We start from the raw sequence: 20,861 nt of genomic DNA on the forward strand, positions 1-20,861 counted from the left end.
TAATGAAAAAAATGTGACATTAAATCATTTAGATTTAGACTGTATGTATAAAATATTATAGGTATCTCAACAATCTTATTATTTCAGTTAACCTTTTTCTTATATTTATATATTTGTATACAATATATAAGATAAAATTTAATAATGTATAAATGTGTTATAAATACTATTATCTATATTAGACGGCATATTTTCTCTGGACGGAATTGCGATGAAGAAAGATGTGTGTGCAAAAATCTCACTCGCTATTCAATTAATCTCTGTAGAGTGTACAAAATTCTACTTATTTTCAAACGTGCTTCAATGCAAACATTAGAAAAATTTAATTTCGTTAAGAATTACCAAAGATGATTGTTAATAGATACTGTCTTGTAAAATAATTAATTCCGAAATATGCGAGATTGTCCCTTGTCAAGTTAAAAATATCATTAAAAATGCGAGTTTATTTCAACTTGCATCGAAACAATACTTACCAATTATCTAATATCTAAATCATCTACATTTTAAGTGCACATATATAGTGGAAGTATAAAATCCATGAATCTATCCAATTCTTCTATTAATAATAATTGAAATTCTAAATGATCTTTCTCTCTTATTAGTGCCTTTCTATATACTTCTTCTTTCATGAGTTCATATTTATCTTTTTATGGAACCGAGACATATCGCGAAAACACGTTCAATTCTTGTAAAAATTCTTCTTTTTTCGAATAGTAGAAATCTTTTTTCAGTTTGTGCACCTCTACGTTACCAGATTCCGTGCCAAGAGCCTAAAAAGACATATTTCAAAATGTAAAATAGTACAGAAATTTCTTTCGAGTATGAACTCTCTCTATTTAAATTCACCAAGTATTGATTCATCATATCTTGATCCATTATGCAAGGAGACAGCTGCATGCTGCTTATCTTTCCCTCCTTTTGAATAGACAATGTATATATAGGGCAGATGTCACTCTTACTCAAGTCCCATACATGAATTCTATTAGATTTATAGCTTTGTTTATCGCACTATCTTATTTATTCATCTGTAATCTATTTTTTTTATTTGTGAAAAGAACTTACCGAGAATTATTGTCTAAGATGTATATAGTTAGCGGCTTCGTCTTTGACCATTGCAAAGTTTTAATTTTGTCCGTATACTGTTCATTTTTCAGTTGTATGATTGGTCTCTCCGTATTCAAGTAATGAAGTCGAATCGTTCCGTCATTACAACCAATCTAATTAAAATAAAAATCAGATTAGATTAGATAAGAATCAAATAAACTTTCAAAACTATAAACAGCAAACTAATTCTTACCCAGAAAAATGATTGACCAAAAGGACAGACATCGATGCAAGTTGAAGTACCGCATTCACCTGTAATATTTAATTATGTAATTGATAATTTTATCATGTTTTATTCGATGTAATAACAAAACTGCAACTCACTTATTTCAGTTGGTTTGTACATTAATGGATTAGTTTTGTTACCGATACAAGTAGCATGCAAAACATTAGTGCTGTTAGTTACGACATAAATATTATTTGTACTCGCGCTGTCTACATGTATATCGATAAATGTATTCATTCTAAAAGAAAATTGGACAATTAGAAACTTTGGGTATATATACCGAAAGAAATTTGCATATTTATATTATATTTACATCTCCTTATTTCTTCCTATTAAAGACATTTTCTGATTTTTTACAAGTCTTATGTTACCCCAGTGAGACAGTCCCAAATCATCGATATTTATACCCATATTATGTACAATACTCCATATTATGAGGTAACCATCCTCGTCTAAGCTACATATCTGTTAAATTTGTTAAAATAAGCGAAAGTAATAGAACTACATTTTCTAAAACTGCGGTTAATGACAGAGTAATAATAACCTGGATAGGAACAAACTTATTGCTCCTTTCTTTGGCAGAAGTGGTCTCAATCTTAGATTGCACGCGTATCGCAACAACTTGCGACGTGTGTGCGTCTAACTCTGTAATTCCTGTTGTCGTATAAGTGGGAGTTCTTATCACCCAATCCAACTCGTTAGCTTTATCTGTAATCTTCTGATGCCACATCTCATCATCCTTCAGATCCCAGAGGCTCAGTGATCTAGTTTTATTTTTTCATTTTTAAATTAATATAAAAAAAAATGTAAAAGCTTAAAAAAAATCAAGCCGCATACCCATCCTCCAGTCCAGCGAACACCATGTCATAATTCGTTAAATGAAAACAACAAGCAGTAATGGAGCATTGCGAATAGAATAATTTCTTCGGCATCGAAGGTTCGGAAATGTTCCAAATACATCCGATACAACAATCGGTAATGTAATCCTGTTTGCTTCTGGTTTCTATCTCCTGTAAAAGAAAAAAAATTGTTTTAAATTAATTATTGTAACCCTAGTTATTGTTTTAAATTAATTATTGTAACCATAGTAAATAATCTCACTTACCTCTTCTACGGGAGCATGTATAGTGAGCAGAATCTTATTTGAAACGTTCGAATAGTGTATAATTTTGACCGGCCTAGTAGCTAAGAACGTCACTGAATCTAAAGAGAGCTTTACAAAACCATCACTAAACGATAATCCATCTGTATCATTTTGAAAAACGGTACCACCATGTTCTTTCTCTTCCAGTAACGATAACATGACTGCGCCTGCGTGATTAAGAAAATCGTTCAACTGCAATACGTCATACGATGGCCGTAATGTAAAATTTGTATCATCCGACTCGTCCAAATCATTTCCAACACCATTTTGTTCCTGCAAAGTTTAATGAAAAATTTCAAATAATTTCGTGTTATTGAATTTATAGCGAATTCTAAAAATAGCAGAGAATAAATTATTACCATTTTAAATAAATTTATATCCCGTTTGTCACGTAATTCTTTTCTACAGGTTACAGGGAATTGTGTCCATTTATTCTTACTATGTATTTCATCCGTTTGTATCTCGATGTCCATATTATCGTCACCAGTTTGAGTAAATACCTGGTAAAATATAATTCATATTATAATATGTATATAATATGTAACAAAATATCAATTATAGCACTATGTGTTACATACTTGTTGAGTATTTAATTTTCCATAATTTCTTATAAATTCATCGTAAGGTATGGGACTGCACTCTAAAAGCGACCATTCCATAAAATCTAGTTTTATCATTTCCAATAATTCCTCGCCTCTGCTTCGAGGCTTTCGTAAATTCTATAAAAGAAAATTTGTCAGAATTCAGAAGTATATCAGTAAATTGTACAATAAATTCTTATAAATGTAGATTACCTCTTCACGTTGATTTTCTTTCGGTTTACGAAAATCGATAAATGGTATTTGCGACAATGGCGGGGATCTAGTAAAATCCTCGGAATGGCTATCCTCGAAACCTTCATCGGTAGACGATGGCAAAGATTTATTTTCCATCGGTCTGTCATCACTGCTCGAAAAATAAATGCGAATGCGTTAAATTGACCATACGTTTTTATTTTTCTCAAAACAGAACGACTTAGAAAAACATGCAACAAAATGCTAACACACAATAAGAAGCAAATAATAATAAACTTGCATAAATATTCATTTATTTGTCTTGATATTTGATTTTAGTTATCACAAACCTAAATGTTTTGCCAACTGGCTCTCTTAATTCCGGTAACGGAGGCGTGTTAGATTGATTTACGAGCATAGATTCTACTCGTGCTGCCCGTTTTCTCGCTTCTGCGAGATCATAATGTCCCGAATCGAGCATATGTTCCTCTTCGACTTTCACATGTTCCGTGCTCTTCTGCAATATATTTTTTAAAAATTGTATATTCTAATATATATATATATATATATATATATATATATATATATAATGTTATATATATATAGTTCACACATAGTATTCATACCTTCTCTCGGGAACGCAGTTCAATGGGTTCTAGATGAGACCTGCTTCCACTGCTATCTGACTTTTCGCTAATTAATGAAGTATCACTATCAGTGCATTCTTGAAAGTCTGATTCATAATCCTGAAAGAGTAGTATGACTTTAGCCTCGTAATTCAGTTTCAAGTGAGTATCTTCAAATTTTTTGAGTAAATTAATATACAATTTTAAAAGATTATTAAAATTAAAATTCTTCTATACAATTCTTTTTTCTTTTTACATTTTTTTACCTCAAAATCGTCTTCGTAATCGTACTCTGCCTCGTCCGAATCTGCTTGTGCATCGGTTGATATATTTTTCTTCTGCTCTATTTTCTCCGCTTTCTCTGGTCTCTTTACAGCACTATGCAGCATTCTTATCTCACTGGGACTCAGTGTTCTGGATTTCCTACGGTCTCTGGATGACAGTTGTGGTTTAGCTTGATCAGATACAGAAGAGTCTTGTAATTTTTCTTTATCTCTCGACGTTCGATGAACAGTAGTCTTCTCGTTAGATTTAATATTAAGCTTGCTCGTGATTGGCTTTGGCATATAAACTGTACTGACACCTCTTTTTTCTGTATATCCTGTTTGTTCTCTAGATTTCCTTTTCTTGGTTGTACTATCGTCGCTCGATTTAATAGTATTTTCAGATTTCGTCTTGAAGTTTGTACTCTTTTTTAATAAATGACTAGATGAAGCATTACGTGGACTAGATTTCAAAATTGAGGATGAAGAACTTTGTTTAACAGTCTTAACCTGAGAAGATCCAATAGATGGCTTACTACTACTTCTAATTGATTGTGTTTTATTTGTTATAGAATTTTGTAACAGTTTTGATCTGTCCCCATCTCCTCTGTGTTCAACAATTTGAGATTTTCTTAAAAGATTAGACTCCAATTTTTTCGACGTTTCCGCATTGTCTTCCTTGCTTGATAAAACTTTTGATCTTGAGCGTATACGTGTCTTAACTTCATTTTTAAGTTCAGTTTTCTTAGTAGCTCCCTAAAAAAAATGAAGCATTATATTACAACGGACATTTTGTTACATTTTGGACAAAAAAAAAATTTATTTTTACTTCAAATATATATATGTATATATTTTATATATATTTGAAATGTGAAAAAGAATTGTAGAAACTATATAAATTTTTAGACATTAGTTTCTAGATAATTTTTACATCATTGATATTCATAAAAATGTCAAAACAATGAGTCATGCGTTATAGATAATGAAAAGGATGAGCATAGTAAAGTTTAAAATGACAGTAAATATGAATCTATATTCTGCCTTATTATAATAATATTCTGTCGACGTTTACATAGCAAGAAATATCAATAATTTCGAGGTTGATGTATGTGTAAAGAGAAGCCTTGACCGTAAAATGTCAAACTCGCGCGATCACGATTAATAAAAAACACACAAAAGAATGCAATTTTCCGCTGTGATCGAGAACGTATATGACTCGATAATTTTGTTAATTTCTAAGTTTTCGATGCACTCACTTTATTGGACATTATGCAAATTGATCGGAGTTGACAATTGCGGGAGATCGTAGGGCAACCATGATGTAAACTAAAGCGACTACAGTGCTTCGAGAGAAAATTTCCGCAACTATTGACAATTAGTGTGATACCGACAAGTGGTAAAAATAATGTTCTTATTCCTTGAACTCAAATGATAATAAATTTTTCTTCTATTATCCTCGTATAATGAAATATATAATTATTGATGATATTACGCGCCTTTTATATTTCATTTTTATATTTTTTCTCTCTTCTTTCTTGTCATATTTGTACATAATATTTGATGTAGAAAATGAAAGTAGATTGAAAATAGAGAGAAAAAAAGAGAATAACGCGATTTTGTGACTACGTCGTTATAATAATTTACAGACCTAAATTTTTTGGTTCTCTTTTTGCCGGATTCTTCGTATAAAATATATAATTTTTAATTTATTGCAATATTATATTTTTTATATTTGATCATGACCAGAGGTCGGAAACTTTATCATCCTGAAAGCCACAGCCATCGTATTAAATTCAATCATGGATCCAGGTCAATTGCCAAAACTGTTATATATAAAAAAATACATTAGATTAAGAAATATATTTGTTTAGAAAAATGCATTTGTTTTTCTCTTATATGACTGTTATACTAAATAAATAATTTTCTAATAATTCCTGGCATAGCATTGAATAGCTGTAAAATTAAACAAAAATTTAATAAATAATTTAAATTTATATTATCATTAAATAGATCAGCTGTCTCGGCACCAATCGGCGAAGAATGTTTTTCTCAACAAGATATTAAGAGGTCAACGGTATTTGATTTAGTGTATAGATATTTACACAAATGTGCTGACAAAGAGAGGAAATTGAAGCGGCGAAACTGCGCGTGCAATAAATTTTATAAACAACATGCAAGAAAAAAAAATATTCATGAACGAACTGCATCGACGCTTGGGACAAATTTCAAAGACGAAATCTTTGATGAGCAGTATCAACCGAATAAATTAAAATTACTTTATAAAAGGACATCTAGAAGCTCGCGTCGAAAGAATATATTGCCGATTACACGAAAGCTGTCCGCGATGGTATACATATAAATTTTATCTAAATTATTTAAGAAATATAATAAATATATTAAATATATATGTAATTATAAAATCTTTAATTTATCTATAATAACTGAATAATCTCTTTCTTTCTCTTTCTTATTAAAAGAGAATATAATTTTGTAAAATTAAATTTTCTAAAAAAATGAAGAAAAAAAAAAAGAAAATGTGTAGAAAAAATTTTGCTAGATTGTTTAATCATTAACAGAATGATTTTTTTGCTTAGGACGAAGGCACGCAAAATTCTACGTACAAGAAGCGCTTTTATATGGTTTACAATCTGGATTGTTAATTCCTATTGATCGACATAGGAACATATTGTGTGTTTCACAAAAGTTAGGTATTTTCCTACCGAAAAATGTAAAAGATCGCGATCAATGATACAAGTATATTGTACGAAATTGGTAAATTTGATTGTAATAAATTTAATTATCACAACTATAACGTTTATTATAATTTTTTTATAATAATATTAATTTTCTTAATATATGTGTGAATTATTAAATATAACAGAAATACCTTTTATTATATAAAATAGAAAAGATATATTTTTATATCTATTTTATTCAAAATTTATATTTTGTATTTTTTTATTATCCATTATTTTATATATAATAAATTATATATAATATTCAATATTTTATGTAAAATTAAAAATTCAAACAGTAGTCATATTTATTTATAAGAATGTGAAAATATGAGTGTCGCAAAGAATTATTTTTATATTAATTTTGAGTTGTGTCTTTAAAAAGTTATAGAGAAATAAATTTTCACACATACATATGGGGAAAATAATGTTTAGAGAAATTTTTCAAGCTCTTAGAAATATATTTGATTAATACTTAACTTTCATTAACGATTATCGCGCTCTTCGTTCGCATTCTTGTCGACAGCGTCGGATCCATCTTTTCAATTCTCGTTCGCGTGCCGCATTCCTTCTGCGAGGAATTCGCATATTTAATTCCCTGTACGCACTATCTTCTATATCTTCGTCATCCTCTTCTACTCTTTCTTCATCCTCTTCATCTTTTTCTTCATCGTTTTCGGGACGCTGTCCATTCCGTTGATTCCTGATAACTACGCGAGTACGGTTCACACGAGGCCGTCTCCTCGAATGCTCGTCTTGGGTAACCCGAGTCACTCCGTTGGTATCACAAGTGCAATCCATCTCTTCCTCCGTAGTAGTTTCTTCGTTATTTTCATCCACGCGTTGCACTATTCGATCTTTTAATCGTGTTTTTTTCGCTTTTCTGACTGGAGTTGGTGACAGAGCTCTTACTCTAGAAGGCCCAGGAATCGGCTCTGCAAGTTCATCGCGTCGTTCTATCTCGTGTATTCCGGTGATATCACGTTGGCGACGATCGTTTCGAATATCCGAAGTATCGTTGCAATCACAAGAGGGTAATAATTCTTCAGTATCAAATTCTGTATCTCGATAATCCGCGTTATTTCTCTCGTTGGCTGATATTCTGGTTGAATGAAATTTCGGTTCTGTTATTGAATCTTCATCGCGATCGACGATAAATGTTCTTCCAAGAGAATTTTCGCGTGACACTCTCGCATCCTGCGGTGGTCCGTTTCCCCTAAGAAATCGCTCACAACGACATATACCGTTTCTATGATTATTCAGACTTTTCCGTCGTCTTGATGTGTCGTCTATCGTCGTTGATATACGACCTTTACAATCCCAGGAACAACCAGTCGGCTTTATCGCACTAACGACAGGACCAACCAAGTAATACTCATTGTTGAATAATTCCATGACGTATCTGTTACGAAGTCATAATTATGTTAACTCATTTTGGACAAAGATATTGTTAATTACGCAATACTTCAAAGTATAGCAAAAAAAATATTTATATGTTTAAATTTTCATAATTTTGATCTTAAATGAATTAAAAAATTTTATAAATAAAAACAAGTTATTAATTATGATTGTAAACGCGAAAAAAAGAAAATAATAATTTTCGAACCTTATATATATTTAATAATTATATTTTTTTTATTAATATTATTAAAGCATATAATCCTTATAGCATTTTGCGCCACTATTTAATGAAATAGATTTTTATTGTAATTTTCTGTAATTGTATCTTTTGAGCATTAAATTTTGATAAAATAATTTTGCATCGCACGGTACGAGTTTGCTGTATGTAATTAGCGTCATAAACGAAATCGGTCGATAGATGCATAACCTGGAAACAAGATAGACTGCGCAATAGTAGGGTAATTGCCTTGAAACGCGATCGCGTCCTCAGCACGCGAGAGACGCATCCTCTCCGCCTTTCTGACCTTCGGCTTTGACGAAGTTAATTCGCGCCGAAAACTAACCCTTGAGAACAGACCTGTCTCAGCGCAGTCCGCACCTGAGCATAAAGATCGCCATCGTGGCGATAATTCGCCCGGATGTAATTGACAATGTCATCGACGCTGGACGTGAACGGCTGGTCCACATCGCGCTGCAATAAACGCATCGCCTCTAAAACACGCAGCGAAAATCTCGTCGAATTTTCTACACCGCACTTGCATTGTCGGGATATCTGTAGCAAAAGAAATGTTTATCCAACACTTGTAACTCATTATTTTCTGCATAAGTATATTTGTTTTATATTTTATAATTTTTTAAATAAATTTATAACTATTTTTATAATTTTGTAACTGAATATAATAAATTGGCACAATTTTGAATTGATTAATATAATTAAAAAATATGATAAAGTTATTAAATTATTACACACACACATTAAATCTTTCTAAATTTAATGTATCATTTAGCAACATATAAAAAATTAACAAAGATTTATCAATCTTTAAATTGTAATTTTTGATTAAATAAAGTCTTGATAATTATTATAATTGTATTAATATTATATAAATAAAATTTTGAGATTCAAATAATTATTAAGTATATGAATGAAAAGAGTTTTTGTAATTTACTTCTTTAGGTGTATCTGGTTCCTCGCAATCTCTTGGACAATTTCCAGATCCCGTCGCACTGAAATCATTTTCTTGGTCCTCGTCAAGAATTTCATCAACTATGGCGTTGACTTTTTGTTCCATTTTTTTAGTATTCTTCATCGTCGATTTAATTGTTATTCGAAAGATTAATGAAAAATGTCACTTTTACAGGTTGAGATGTCTACATAGCTGAAAATTGTTATAAGCGAACGTTGAAAAATATTTAACTTCAAATTATTCTACAATTTTTATCAAAGAAAATTTTAAAGACTATCTGCGAAAGTTTAAAATACCATCGTTTTTTAGTATGCACTACGAATATATGAACTATGCATGATGGGGTTAAGGATGTCATGCCAATACAAATGACGGTTTCACGTATGTTTCATTAAATTTGAAGGATTTCAAAAAAGCGCGAGGAGAGAGAAGAGAGCCGTCTTCCGTGACTCGCAATCCTGGTATCGATTTGTAATCGAAATAACGCCACAGAGAAAGGTGCTGCGAGGTCAAGGGGCGTAAATAGGCGTAGGTGTAGAGAGAAAAAATAGGAGGAGCACCTGGGCGGCAGGGACGAGTGCATACGTGAAATATTAATAAGATGAGCAGTCAGTGAACGCGTGACTGTACTATACACGGAAGTACTTTTACATTGTCGGTACCTCGGACGGCTTCCTCGACTAGAGACCCGACTTCTCGCATTGTGTACGAGTTATGATAAAATTATTGCCGCTCTATATACGTGCGAACGGCATAGACGCAATAGATAGCGCGCCGACAATAGATACGATAATAACAAAATTACACACACATTGCTTTTTCATAATAATGATAATATCTGTAAATCGTTCGCCACAAGTTTATGAAAAAAATTTCTTCCTCGCTCCATCGCACACAATCCACGTAGTGCATATTATTGTACCATCATCGCGGATATTCCTTTATAAAATATGCATTAGAGAAACGAAAGAATTAAAAAAAAATTGCGAAAGTAGACAAATCTCTTATATAATATTGTTTAGTTATTTTAAATTAATATTATTATAGATACTTATTTTTTATAAATTCTCACAGAAATCGCTGCAATAAATAAAATATGATAAAATAGAGGTTGGAAAGAGAGAGAGAAAGAGAGAGAGAATTCTGATTTCTGATTCACAGAAAATAGGCTTGTTGTGCCGTTTCTATAATTATTCTGATTCTCCATTCTGACGTATTACTAAAAGTTCACAAATTATTCCTTGCTAATGAGCTTTACTAATGTGCTTCGTAAAAGTAGCACGATAAAATAAGATTACGCGGCTAGGGCGGGCGGAGACGAATCAAAGAAGAGGTAAGAGCCAAACCGCGGCAAATGGCGCTCCAACAGGCACCACGCTCCACTTTTTCCACGTTCGGCCGACGGTGGTGTGGGCGATTTCGTTTTTTATTGTTTCGCGCCGTTTCCGATAAGAACGACGAGAAGCGGGGCCCGCCAAGAATTACCTGGACGAGGTGCGCGCGAGGATAAAAACCGGTGCCAGCGCGGTAAGCCACAATTTGCCGACGGCCTGGGAACTGAAGGGCTGTAGATGGTCTGGCGTGCTCCAACGGGGGCAAATAGTCTAAATGATTAAGCCTCTCCGATCCCTTTTCCCCTTCCTCTGGTGTGGCTATTGCTTGGAGTACGTCGTTCGCTTGTGAGCGGCGATTTCTTTCTCGTCCATTAGTGTACTCTTTCGTATCTGCTGATTTACACTCCACTCATTTTACGAATGCTTTCATCTAGAAAAGTTTTTCTTTTAGATGACGGAAGACTCTTTAAATTGTAAATCATATAGCTTTTATCTAGACTCTTACCAGTGAGACCGCGTCGCACTCCATTCTGTTTCACAAGCGTACTTCTTTCTTCGATCGCAGGTAAGGTGCTTGTGTTGAACGCCGGCATTAAAGTCTACTCGATGTTTAGTCGAGGTCTACCGGTTTTAACTTTGTGTCTCCGATATCACCTAAAATTACAATTAATAAAACAATTTTCTTTTTTATAAAAGAAAAACGAAAGAGTGACATCAAAATATCTTTTTGTCTAGTATATTTTTTTCGCATAGTTTTAATCGCTTAGATCTCTCTATAATAATATATATATCAATTTAATAGATCTCTCTCTGATAATATATTATTTTTTGCGTAATATTTATTGTTTTAAAAATTAAACGTCGCATTAGACATCAATCGAATCAACTAAACGTAATTATTTGGTATATAAGACAAAAAACATAAAACAACAAGGCGATGAATTTTTCCGCCGAAATGCCGCTAATTAGTTAAGCCCTGATAACGATTCTGCGGTTCTGAGAGGGCGCGGAGCGGCGCGAGATTATAAATACCTCGAGCCACAAAAGTAAGAAAAGTTTAATCAGGACTTGGAGCGGGAGAGAAGAGGGGTAAAAAAGAGGAAGGGAAGGAAAGGGCGTCCTCGTGACGACTTGATGAGATAACTTTGCCCAAGTTGTGAAACAACGGGCGTCACGATACGTGACTTTGTGCGAGGGTGAAAGGAGAATTCATACTTCCTGTAGAGGGAGAGGGTGAAGGGGGACGCGGCACCGGTGAAACGAGACTAAGGAGTAGACACGCGACCTTCTTGGATACCGTCCTGTCCTGTTCCGTGGTGTACAACGACCAACTCGGTGCGTGAGAGGTTGCCTCCTTTTCGTGCGAGAAAGAAGCGGCCGCATTTCCGCGTGCGAAAACGCTCGTTAACTCTTCAGGATTGATACGGGACGTTGGTAGTACTCTACGTTACATTTTTCTAAAGTTTAGACAGTATTATTGCAAACATTAACACATCAAGCTTTAATATAAGAGTGTTAAAATTAATGCAATACTCTTTTATGTAGTTTTTGAGGTATTTGACATGTAACAAATGGCTTATTTTATATATTTAGTATATACAGTTATACATATGTATATTGTATAATACATATAATATTATATATTAAAAAATGCGAATTTTCATATAAATTAATTGAATTATACTGTTTCTCTAGGCTGTATTAAAATGTAGAAAACAATTTTGTTCAGAAATTTTCTTATTAAAAATTATATTGCTTTATACATTATTGCTTGGTATAATGTATTTGTTAGAAATTTAAAAACTAGTAACTGTGTTAAAAATAGTTACTTATATTTTACCCCTCAATTATCATCATACTATATGAATTTTAATTGATGTTTACTAAAAATATAAATTAAAAATAACTTTATATAACATCTTTTCACGGTTAAATCGATAAATATCAGACAATACAAAATAAAATAATGATAATCCTTCAGCAGAAGAACATATTAACATTCCAAGTACACTTAAATAAATGGTCTTCGCGAAATGAAAAATTATCGCACACGTGAATCCTTTATACCTGTGCACAAGTCTCCGGGACGTCGATTAGACCGATTACCGTCAGGACGCATCATGGGGTCGTTGGGGGTAGGTCCGGGGGTGCGTTTGCCAGCTCGCCGGCTCATCACGTGACGTGATGTCACGTTACCTGCTGGTCGTCGACAGGTGTTCGGGTTCGCACGACCAGGTCCGATCCCAGAACAAGAACTGTGCGCGGAAGCGCGGACGGTGTTATCAGCACAAATCCAGCCACATAATGATAACGAACAGATCCGAATAGGTGGGTGACAAGAAGCACGCTCGTATAATGTATACATTTCGATCGATATCTCCGCAAGAGTTGAATTTTATAAATAGAAGAGCGCATATATTTTTTCAAATCCTTTTGAAAAGACTTGATTAGATATCTGAAAAAAGAAAAAACAAAAAATTAGAAATTTCTATAAACAATTTTGTATTAAAAAATGTATATGTATAAAGTAGAAAAATTAGTCAATTGTCTATATAGACTAAGAGAGAGGAAAAGAAAAAAGTAATCTAAACGCACATTTAATCTTTCACACATGCTGAATTTACGAGGAAGAGACATATCGTATTATTTCAAAAAGCACCTGTAATTATGACGTCGTGGGATCACAACCACGTGGTCTCTTCCGCTCAAAGCTTACCGCTCTTCTCTCTCTCTCACTCGCTCTCTTTTTCTCTCTCTGCAGTAAATTAGATATTACGATATTAAATGACGTTATTTAATGCCATATGTGACCCCTGCCCGGAGTTATGGTGAACTTATATTACATAAACGATGTATGTACTGATCGCTTGCGATTCTCAATTCTTTTCGTTATCGTTAATATTATATATATTTCTATTTAAAAAAATATAATTAACACTAAATAGAAAAAAACGACTTAAAAACCTAAAAAAAATGTTAAGTTTAGGATGTGTTTGATTCAAAAATAAGAATTTAAATCTTGGTAAATATGTGCCTTATGCACTTATCAATTTCGCAGAAAAATTATTTTCTGCGAAATCGACACATTCATATCCGCGTTTCGCTCTCAATCGTTCAGTTTTCTAAGTTGCTTGTCTTTATGACGTTTTTTTTAAAACTTGTCTGGATAACGCAAGAGATATAAGAGGTATAATATATCATTCATAAAAGCGATCGCGAAGGTCAAAGGACGTAAAGCACCTGGAACACATCCGTGCAATACGATCACAAACACAAAGGTAATCGATCTCTTGACCATTAATCGGGGACTAGAGGATAATTACAGGACGGATGAGTTGCAACATTAATGAGAACGGCGAGTGGGGAGGGGAAGGAGAGCGATCTAATACAGCACGCCGCCAGCTAATTTGCTTCATAATAATTACGGACGGCGCATTAAACATTCATACGTAGGTGGGTAACGTGAAAGTGTCAGGTGTTGACTGTCCCAGAGGCACATTAGAAGGCACCTACGTACATATCTACGTAGCATGCCTATGTGATGGTCTATGCGAGACTGCGAGACGTGTATATACGTATAAACGCGTTCTCCTCGCATGTGCAAGACTCGCACCTGCATCGCCGCCCGAAGTCTCCCAGAAGGACGGAGGAAGATCGTAATTTCTGAAAATAGAGCGGCCGAAGAATCGCGTTAACTCGCTCGCAAAAGTTTCTAAATTCCATACCGATTCGATCAAACTTATGCCGCTGGTTCGACCTCGCGGCTTTTCTTTCTTCTCAAATAGCATGGTCTCGAGATTTTCCTTCACAACAGGAAGAGAGATCAGGAAGAGAAATGCCGTTTATAATTGACAATAAAAGATTTCTTTATCTACAATATGTTGCTTTTCTCTCGTAATTTATATTAAATTTCTTAAAATCTTGTGTAGTGCGCGCCATGTAATGTGTAGTATATTGTATACAAGTGTATTTTTTTATTCCTGAGGAAATTTATTTTAGAAATATAAAATAAAAGCATTTCTCTCCCTTTTCATATTAAATATGATAAAATATACATATGTACGATGAAAAATAATAAGTGGCAAATGACTTTAAAAATTATACATGTCATAAGAATTACAGATCGAGGCCGTAGATGTGTACGTATGATAAGTGTTAGCGATCAGTCATCGTGAGGCCGCGACGTGTACCATCGAGCGATGAACCACATGAATCGCAGATAATACTGGCGTAATGATTGAAAGATCAAAATCTCTCCGGTTACCTGAAATTGCAGGAGTGATCGTTATTTTTTCGCGGCAATGAATATTTTATATTGCGCTATAGCGCACCAGTACGCCTTCCTTCATTACAAACTATTTTTATATAATCCGCGTAAAGCATGTTTGTTTTTTAAATACGATTTTATATTTCAAAGTGGATTTTAATTTATGGAGACTTGACTCATTGATAGAAAAAAATTGTATAATATAAATATTAATTTATATTGCATTTATATAATTATTATTTATAAATAAAATAAATATTTTTTATTTGTATATAAAATTTGTTTTTCAAATACTAAATCAATGAATCAAACTGAATCTTACGAATCACAGGTCTGATTGACTTTGAATGCTTCAACGTCTCTCAAGAATATACGAAATAAATGAGGAATAATAATATAATAAATTATATTGTTATAAAAATAATGCATTAATATTAACATTAATTGAGACACATAATGAGAAGGCATTACAAGCTGTTGTCAGCTATCTGTTCGATGCGTCTTTTCACACATTGTCAGGAATATTCACGTGACCTGTTACATATATGTGCTGCGGTTTGTAGATTGACTTCGCGATACTTACAATCACTTTAGGATCGTAGAGATGACACATTGCGATTGGTCAGACGACTCGCACCCGCGTTCTCCCTTGACCATCAAGAGTTACGTCTGGCTGGTTGCCGCTAATGACACGGCAGCGAATCAACCTACGGCGCAGTCAGTGCGCATGTACCTGGAGGCGGGATATTCGTCGTCCCTGACGAATGGAATAGTCTTCGCGCGCGTACGTGGTTTTCGCGATGCTGCAACATGTGATACACAATGCAACGCGTCAAGCAGTCGGACTGAGTTGTTAGCTGATCGCCGCAGCAACGTAATATTCTTCAAGAGTTCGGAGTTTTTTCGGAAAAGTTTGTCTGAATCTTCGCAAGGAATTCATAGTATCGATGAATATTAAATCTTAAACTTCTGTATTCTTTTTTGTAATATATTCTTTGATGCGACGCAATAAGTGATCTGTGAACATTGAAAATATAACTATAAAATGTAGAATTCAAAATTCTATCGTTAAATTTATTAAATTATGTTTAATCACGTGAAATTCTTATATATAAATAGTGAGATAATACAATTGCAAATACAGTTTGCCACAGAAGAAACTTTATCGATAAAAAATTATCAAAGATATATTCATTAAATCTAAAATCCAATATTATTTAATATTTTTCATGTATGTGTGAAATATATATATATATTATATATATATATATAAATAATGAAATAAATTATCAAATAAAGTTAGAAGGAAGAGAGTTGCTGAGAATAGGTCTTTTAGTGTCATGATTGAGTACGAATACAATTATTAAAAAAAAAACATCATCTTTTAAAAGATTTAATGAAAGATGCGTGGTCGGCAACTATGTCACAGCCTATGCCTGAACCGGTTCTCAAGGTTTAAAAAATTATTATTTACGATTTAAGCAAATGAGATATATAATCTGATGTTATAATGTTTATACATCTTTCGGAGAGTAATAAGAAGTATTCACTGTTTGATCGGAAAGATGTGTGGAGTTTACCTTGATTCTGAATATTGAAGAGAATATTTCTCGAGCAATGAGTTCACACTCTCATGCGAGAACGATGTGCACCGGAAACGCAGTCTCTGGCGCATTCTCTGCGTTGCATCTCTTGCGAAGTTACAGTCTCTTCGCTCCAAATTCAGGTGCGTAAAGCGTCTGTCCCTTGATTAAAAAACAAGTCTTCATGTGTTCTGTTCATCACAGAAGTTACGACAGTTCTAGAATATTCTGAAATTAAATATATTTTGAATTTTAGTTTTCATATATTGTATCAAATTAAACAAATATTTGCAGTGATAAATTAATAAGATTACATATTCTTTGTTTTTGTATTGTTTTTGTCGATAATTTTGGAATACCCTGTATATAGTTTATTAGAATTTTATTTGTAATTGCATATAAACATCATCTATGTATATATTAATAAACATCATCTACATTATTAATTTATTGTGTAAACAATTAATAGAAATAAAATAGTTTTATATTGCTACTTGTATTTTTTTTAAATAAATTAATTTATATTTTATATTCTATTTATATCATTGTTTTACTTTTTCATGCGAGATAGAAAAATATTTAAAATATAGTATCATGCATGATTTGTCGCTTGCTTGCTTTCGTTATGCATAAGTGAGCAAGTTGACTGACATCTGGATTGATCTACAATAATTTCCAGTCCTCTCTTAACTCCTCCAGTAGCCGTGATCGTCTAGTGGTTAGGACCCTACGTTGTGGCCGTAGTAACCCAGGTTCGAATCCTGGTCACGGCAATGCAAGAGCATTGTCACGGTGGAGGTTTTTTTTTAATTCAATTTCTTTATATTTATTGAAATTTATACGTCTGTATATAATCGCAATTTTTTTTAGTGATAATAAAATTTATCTTATAATAATCATGTTATTATAAAAGTGACATGATCATTGTAATTCATATACAATATCATTTATATGTATATACATATAGTTGTAATAATTGTGCTAAAATTTTCTCATTATAAGCCAGTTATATTACAGGCTATAAATAATATTATTTATATACTTACATTTAAAATATATATGTTGAAATATACAAGTTGCATTCGTCTCATCGCCTATTTGATTTTTATGAAGATTTAGTATTTCTCATTAGCAGTTGTCTCATTTATAGCATTACCATTACATCGATCTTATTCCCTAAAAAATGTAACTGCCGCTTAAGCAATTAACGTCTAAGCGAATTTTACGACTTAACTGTACCAACTGCGGCAATTTGTACAGACGTTTGCAGTTTCGCACGAATCTCGACAAGTCGTTGTATTATCACGACATTCGGATTCCCATGTTTCATAGTCCGGTAGCACATACACTCATGTATATAGCCAGGTAAAGTAAAAGTTTCAGTTCTCGCTGGCGAAATTTCCAAGTGTCAAATAAATTTTCCATCGATCAAGCGAGTGAGCAAACTGTATTTCGTATAAAGCTAATTAATCCTGAAAGAAAGAGAGGAATAAATGAACAGTTAGCACATGTGAAATTTAATTTTGACAAAATATTAATGTTATTTAAAAAATTAATAAATAAATAGAAAAGCGTATATATATTATATAAAAATTAATTCTCTAATTCATTCCCTATAGCAAGAAAATACTGTTGCAGAAATAGATATAATTTTTACGTCTTTATTTCTTTACTATAAATGTTTTTTTATAAATTAATAATTTATATTTTTATTTATCTTTTTTATCATGACAAAAAAATTAAATGTACCCCTGGTGGGACTCGAACCCACAATCCCCGGTTTAGGAGACCGATGCCTTATCCATTAGGCCACAGGGGCGGTCGATAGGACGTTAGCTAAACTTTCTAGTCTTTATTCCCAGTGAGTCGATTCTTTTTTTTACAATATTTAACAATATAAAATAAACGAATGCTTATAATTAATTAAATGCATAATACCTGAAGAAAATTGATAAAATTCTTGTCTTCATTAGGAGATCTGTGTAGGTACGAAGCGTACCCGTCTCGGGATTATAGTTTCGTCGAACCGGATATTTTATCGAATTCCGTGGCAGTGGACTCTTCATCCTCACCGTTAACATCCTCTTCTTTGTCGACAACATTCTCACTTCCAGGAACTTTGCTTCAACCACCTTTTCTAACGGCGATGCCACCCTTGATGCAATCTCTGAGCGTACCTCAACCTTTTTCGACTTCCTCTTCGGGTAAGTTTTGCTTTAGCACGTTTGGCGGTCCTCCTTTTAAATAATTTTTCAATATGTTAAATATTTACATAGAGAGACATTTACTATTTACTTATTGATTAAGCGTACTGAGTCAATCGCCTCGGTAGCGCAGTAGGCAGCGCGTAAGTCTCATAATCTTAAGGTCGTGAGTTCGATCCTCACCCGGGGCAAATTTTTTTTTCCCTTTACTTCGTTAAAAATTATATCGATTACATGAAACTAAAACCGTGTAATTTTATCACCGATAATGAAACAGGTCCCATGAACCGTCACTTCACTACAAACGGCATAAACAATCTCCACAGAAGACCCAGAAGCGAAAAGAAACCTATTCCGGACGAGCAAAAAGACGAAAAATATTTCGAGAGACGTAAACGGAATAACCAGGCAGCAAAGAAGTCGCGAGATGCCCGCAAGATCAGAGAAGATCACGTAAGAATAAAATGATTTTTTTTAACATAAAGAGAACAACATGTTTAAAATTAACAATACCGGACGCGACGTAATAATAATAAATTCAATATTTTCGATTGATGCAGTTTTTGTGTACAAATATATAGTTTCATTATATATATATATATACATCTTTTTTGTTATTAATAAATATATATATATTTTAATATTTTATTAAATATATATATATTAAATATTTATATTTAATATATATATATATATTAAATATTTATATATTTATTTATTTATTATTTTTATACTTACACAGATTGCTCTAAGGGCAACGATGCTGGAGCACGAGAATGCGATTCTTAAGGCGCAGGTAGTGACCCTTCGGGAGGAAGCGCAATCATTGAGACACATGTTGATCAAGCAACACGTCCCAGCGATACAATCCATCGAACGATCGCTCTCCTCGATAACACCCGTAACACTCTCTCCCTCACACACCACGGCGAGTTTAGACTGTTAATTCCGCAAGTTTTTTTCCAACAGAAATGTGCGTAGAAATGTTCATATTCGAGACGAAGAAATCCGTGTGCATGAAATTCCATTAGCTATAAACACGCGAAAATGATCCTTACGCTTTTATTCGCGACACACAATACGAGGATATATCAAAATTACAATGTTTGATTTAGAAATTGTATCTAATTACTAGATGTTTTCTGTTATGCAAAGAATAAAAACCAATTAGCGATGTTAAAGATCAGGATCTTATCTAAGGGCCACAGTGTTGGATTAAATTATGATTAACTTAATCGGCAATTAATTCAACTGCAGAACAGTGTAAAATGGCCTATAATAAAATTGTTATATAATTTATTTTCTTAATCTAATCTTCCTTTCCATATATGTCAAATAAGAAAAAAATTAATAATTTTATTCACAAAAATATTAATGAATAATATTGACGATATATATGTATATTACTCTTACAGGCGTTTTAACAGGTTAAACGCCGATTAAGTTAATCATAAGTTATTTAAAATGGCTTTAAGACTTCGATATGGAAGTTATTTCTTGTTAGAATTACTATTAGTTATAATAAATGTAATTATTGTTGCTTGAATATTAATAAAAGAAAGATAATTCAAGATACCTACGCGCTTTAGAAAAGTAGTATAAGTACTTTTATACGAATGCGAAATGATCCTAAAAGTTCATTATTTTCTCGAGAGACATCTAACGATGCAATGGAATATTAAAAACAAGAATCGGTAAGTAAGATAATTATTAACCGGCAATCGATAAGTATGTAAAAATGACATTTGAGAAACGTGTACATTTTTTTACATTTTACTTAAAATAAAAAATGTAACGCATGTTTTGAAAATAAAAAGATAAAAAATCATGACGATATAAACTATAAGTAATAAATATCTACAAGTTACATGCATTTTACAAAGAAATTATAAATTATAAATTGTTTGTAAAAATTTTTCACTTTTTAATATTACAAAATATAATAATTTCGATTAGTTTAAATAATCAAATATATTACGTTAAACTATTATTTAAAGTACGCTTGACAAAGTTA

At 32.7% G+C, this 20,861-nt stretch overlaps 3 protein-coding genes and 3 non-coding genes across 6 annotated transcripts; 3 read left to right on the top strand and 3 right to left on the bottom strand.

Annotated features, from left to right (window-relative positions):
* Nucleotides 1-75: 75 nt before the first annotated feature.
* Nucleotides 76-5,580, bottom strand: LOC140672068 (cytoplasmic dynein 2 intermediate chain 1). The gene is made up of 16 exons (XM_072903897.1): nucleotides 5,393-5,580; nucleotides 4,140-4,892; nucleotides 3,874-3,993; nucleotides 3,598-3,764; nucleotides 3,269-3,419; nucleotides 3,053-3,193; nucleotides 2,834-2,974; nucleotides 2,436-2,747; nucleotides 2,168-2,340; nucleotides 1,875-2,094; nucleotides 1,644-1,795; nucleotides 1,429-1,568; nucleotides 1,298-1,356; nucleotides 1,063-1,217; nucleotides 847-979; nucleotides 76-770 (listed from the first exon to the last, which is right to left on the bottom strand). The coding sequence occupies exons 1-16, from the start codon at nucleotides 5,402-5,404 to the stop codon at nucleotides 648-650; spliced, it is 2,952 nt and encodes a 983-aa protein (XP_072759998.1). The 5' UTR covers nucleotides 5,405-5,580; the 3' UTR covers nucleotides 76-647.
* Nucleotides 5,581-7,252: 1,672 nt separating this feature from the next.
* On the bottom strand, nucleotides 7,253-16,731 carry LOC140671930 (uncharacterized). Its single transcript, XM_072903661.1, has 9 exons — nucleotides 16,641-16,731; nucleotides 15,644-16,077; nucleotides 12,861-13,248; nucleotides 12,079-12,250; nucleotides 11,299-11,447; nucleotides 10,945-11,223; nucleotides 9,442-9,651; nucleotides 8,836-9,044; nucleotides 7,253-8,273 (listed from the first exon to the last, which is right to left on the bottom strand). The coding sequence occupies exons 7-9, from the start codon at nucleotides 9,580-9,582 to the stop codon at nucleotides 7,364-7,366; spliced, it is 1,260 nt and encodes a 419-aa protein (XP_072759762.1). The 5' UTR covers nucleotides 9,583-9,651; nucleotides 10,945-11,223; nucleotides 11,299-11,447; nucleotides 12,079-12,250; nucleotides 12,861-13,248; nucleotides 15,644-16,077; nucleotides 16,641-16,731; the 3' UTR covers nucleotides 7,253-7,363.
* On the top strand, nucleotides 16,678-19,793 carry LOC140671929 (uncharacterized). Its single transcript, XM_072903660.1, has 4 exons — nucleotides 16,678-16,786; nucleotides 18,617-18,847; nucleotides 19,125-19,300; nucleotides 19,590-19,793. The coding sequence occupies exons 1-4, from the start codon at nucleotides 16,678-16,680 to the stop codon at nucleotides 19,791-19,793; spliced, it is 720 nt and encodes a 239-aa protein (XP_072759761.1).
* Trnah-gug (transfer RNA histidin (anticodon GUG)) lies at nucleotides 17,345-17,416 on the top strand. The gene has a single exon. It is a non-coding gene; the product is annotated as a tRNA-His (tRNA).
* Nucleotides 18,390-18,462, bottom strand: Trnar-ccu (transfer RNA arginine (anticodon CCU)). The gene has a single exon. It is a non-coding gene; the product is annotated as a tRNA-Arg (tRNA).
* On the top strand, nucleotides 18,966-19,038 carry Trnam-cau (transfer RNA methionine (anticodon CAU)). Its single transcript has one exon. It is a non-coding gene; the product is annotated as a tRNA-Met (tRNA).
* Nucleotides 19,794-20,861: the final 1,068 nt, after the last annotated feature.

This window comes from Anoplolepis gracilipes, chromosome 12, assembly GCF_047496725.1.
Source record: "Anoplolepis gracilipes chromosome 12, ASM4749672v1, whole genome shotgun sequence".
NCBI classification, from domain to species: Eukaryota; Metazoa; Arthropoda; class Insecta; order Hymenoptera; family Formicidae; genus Anoplolepis; species Anoplolepis gracilipes.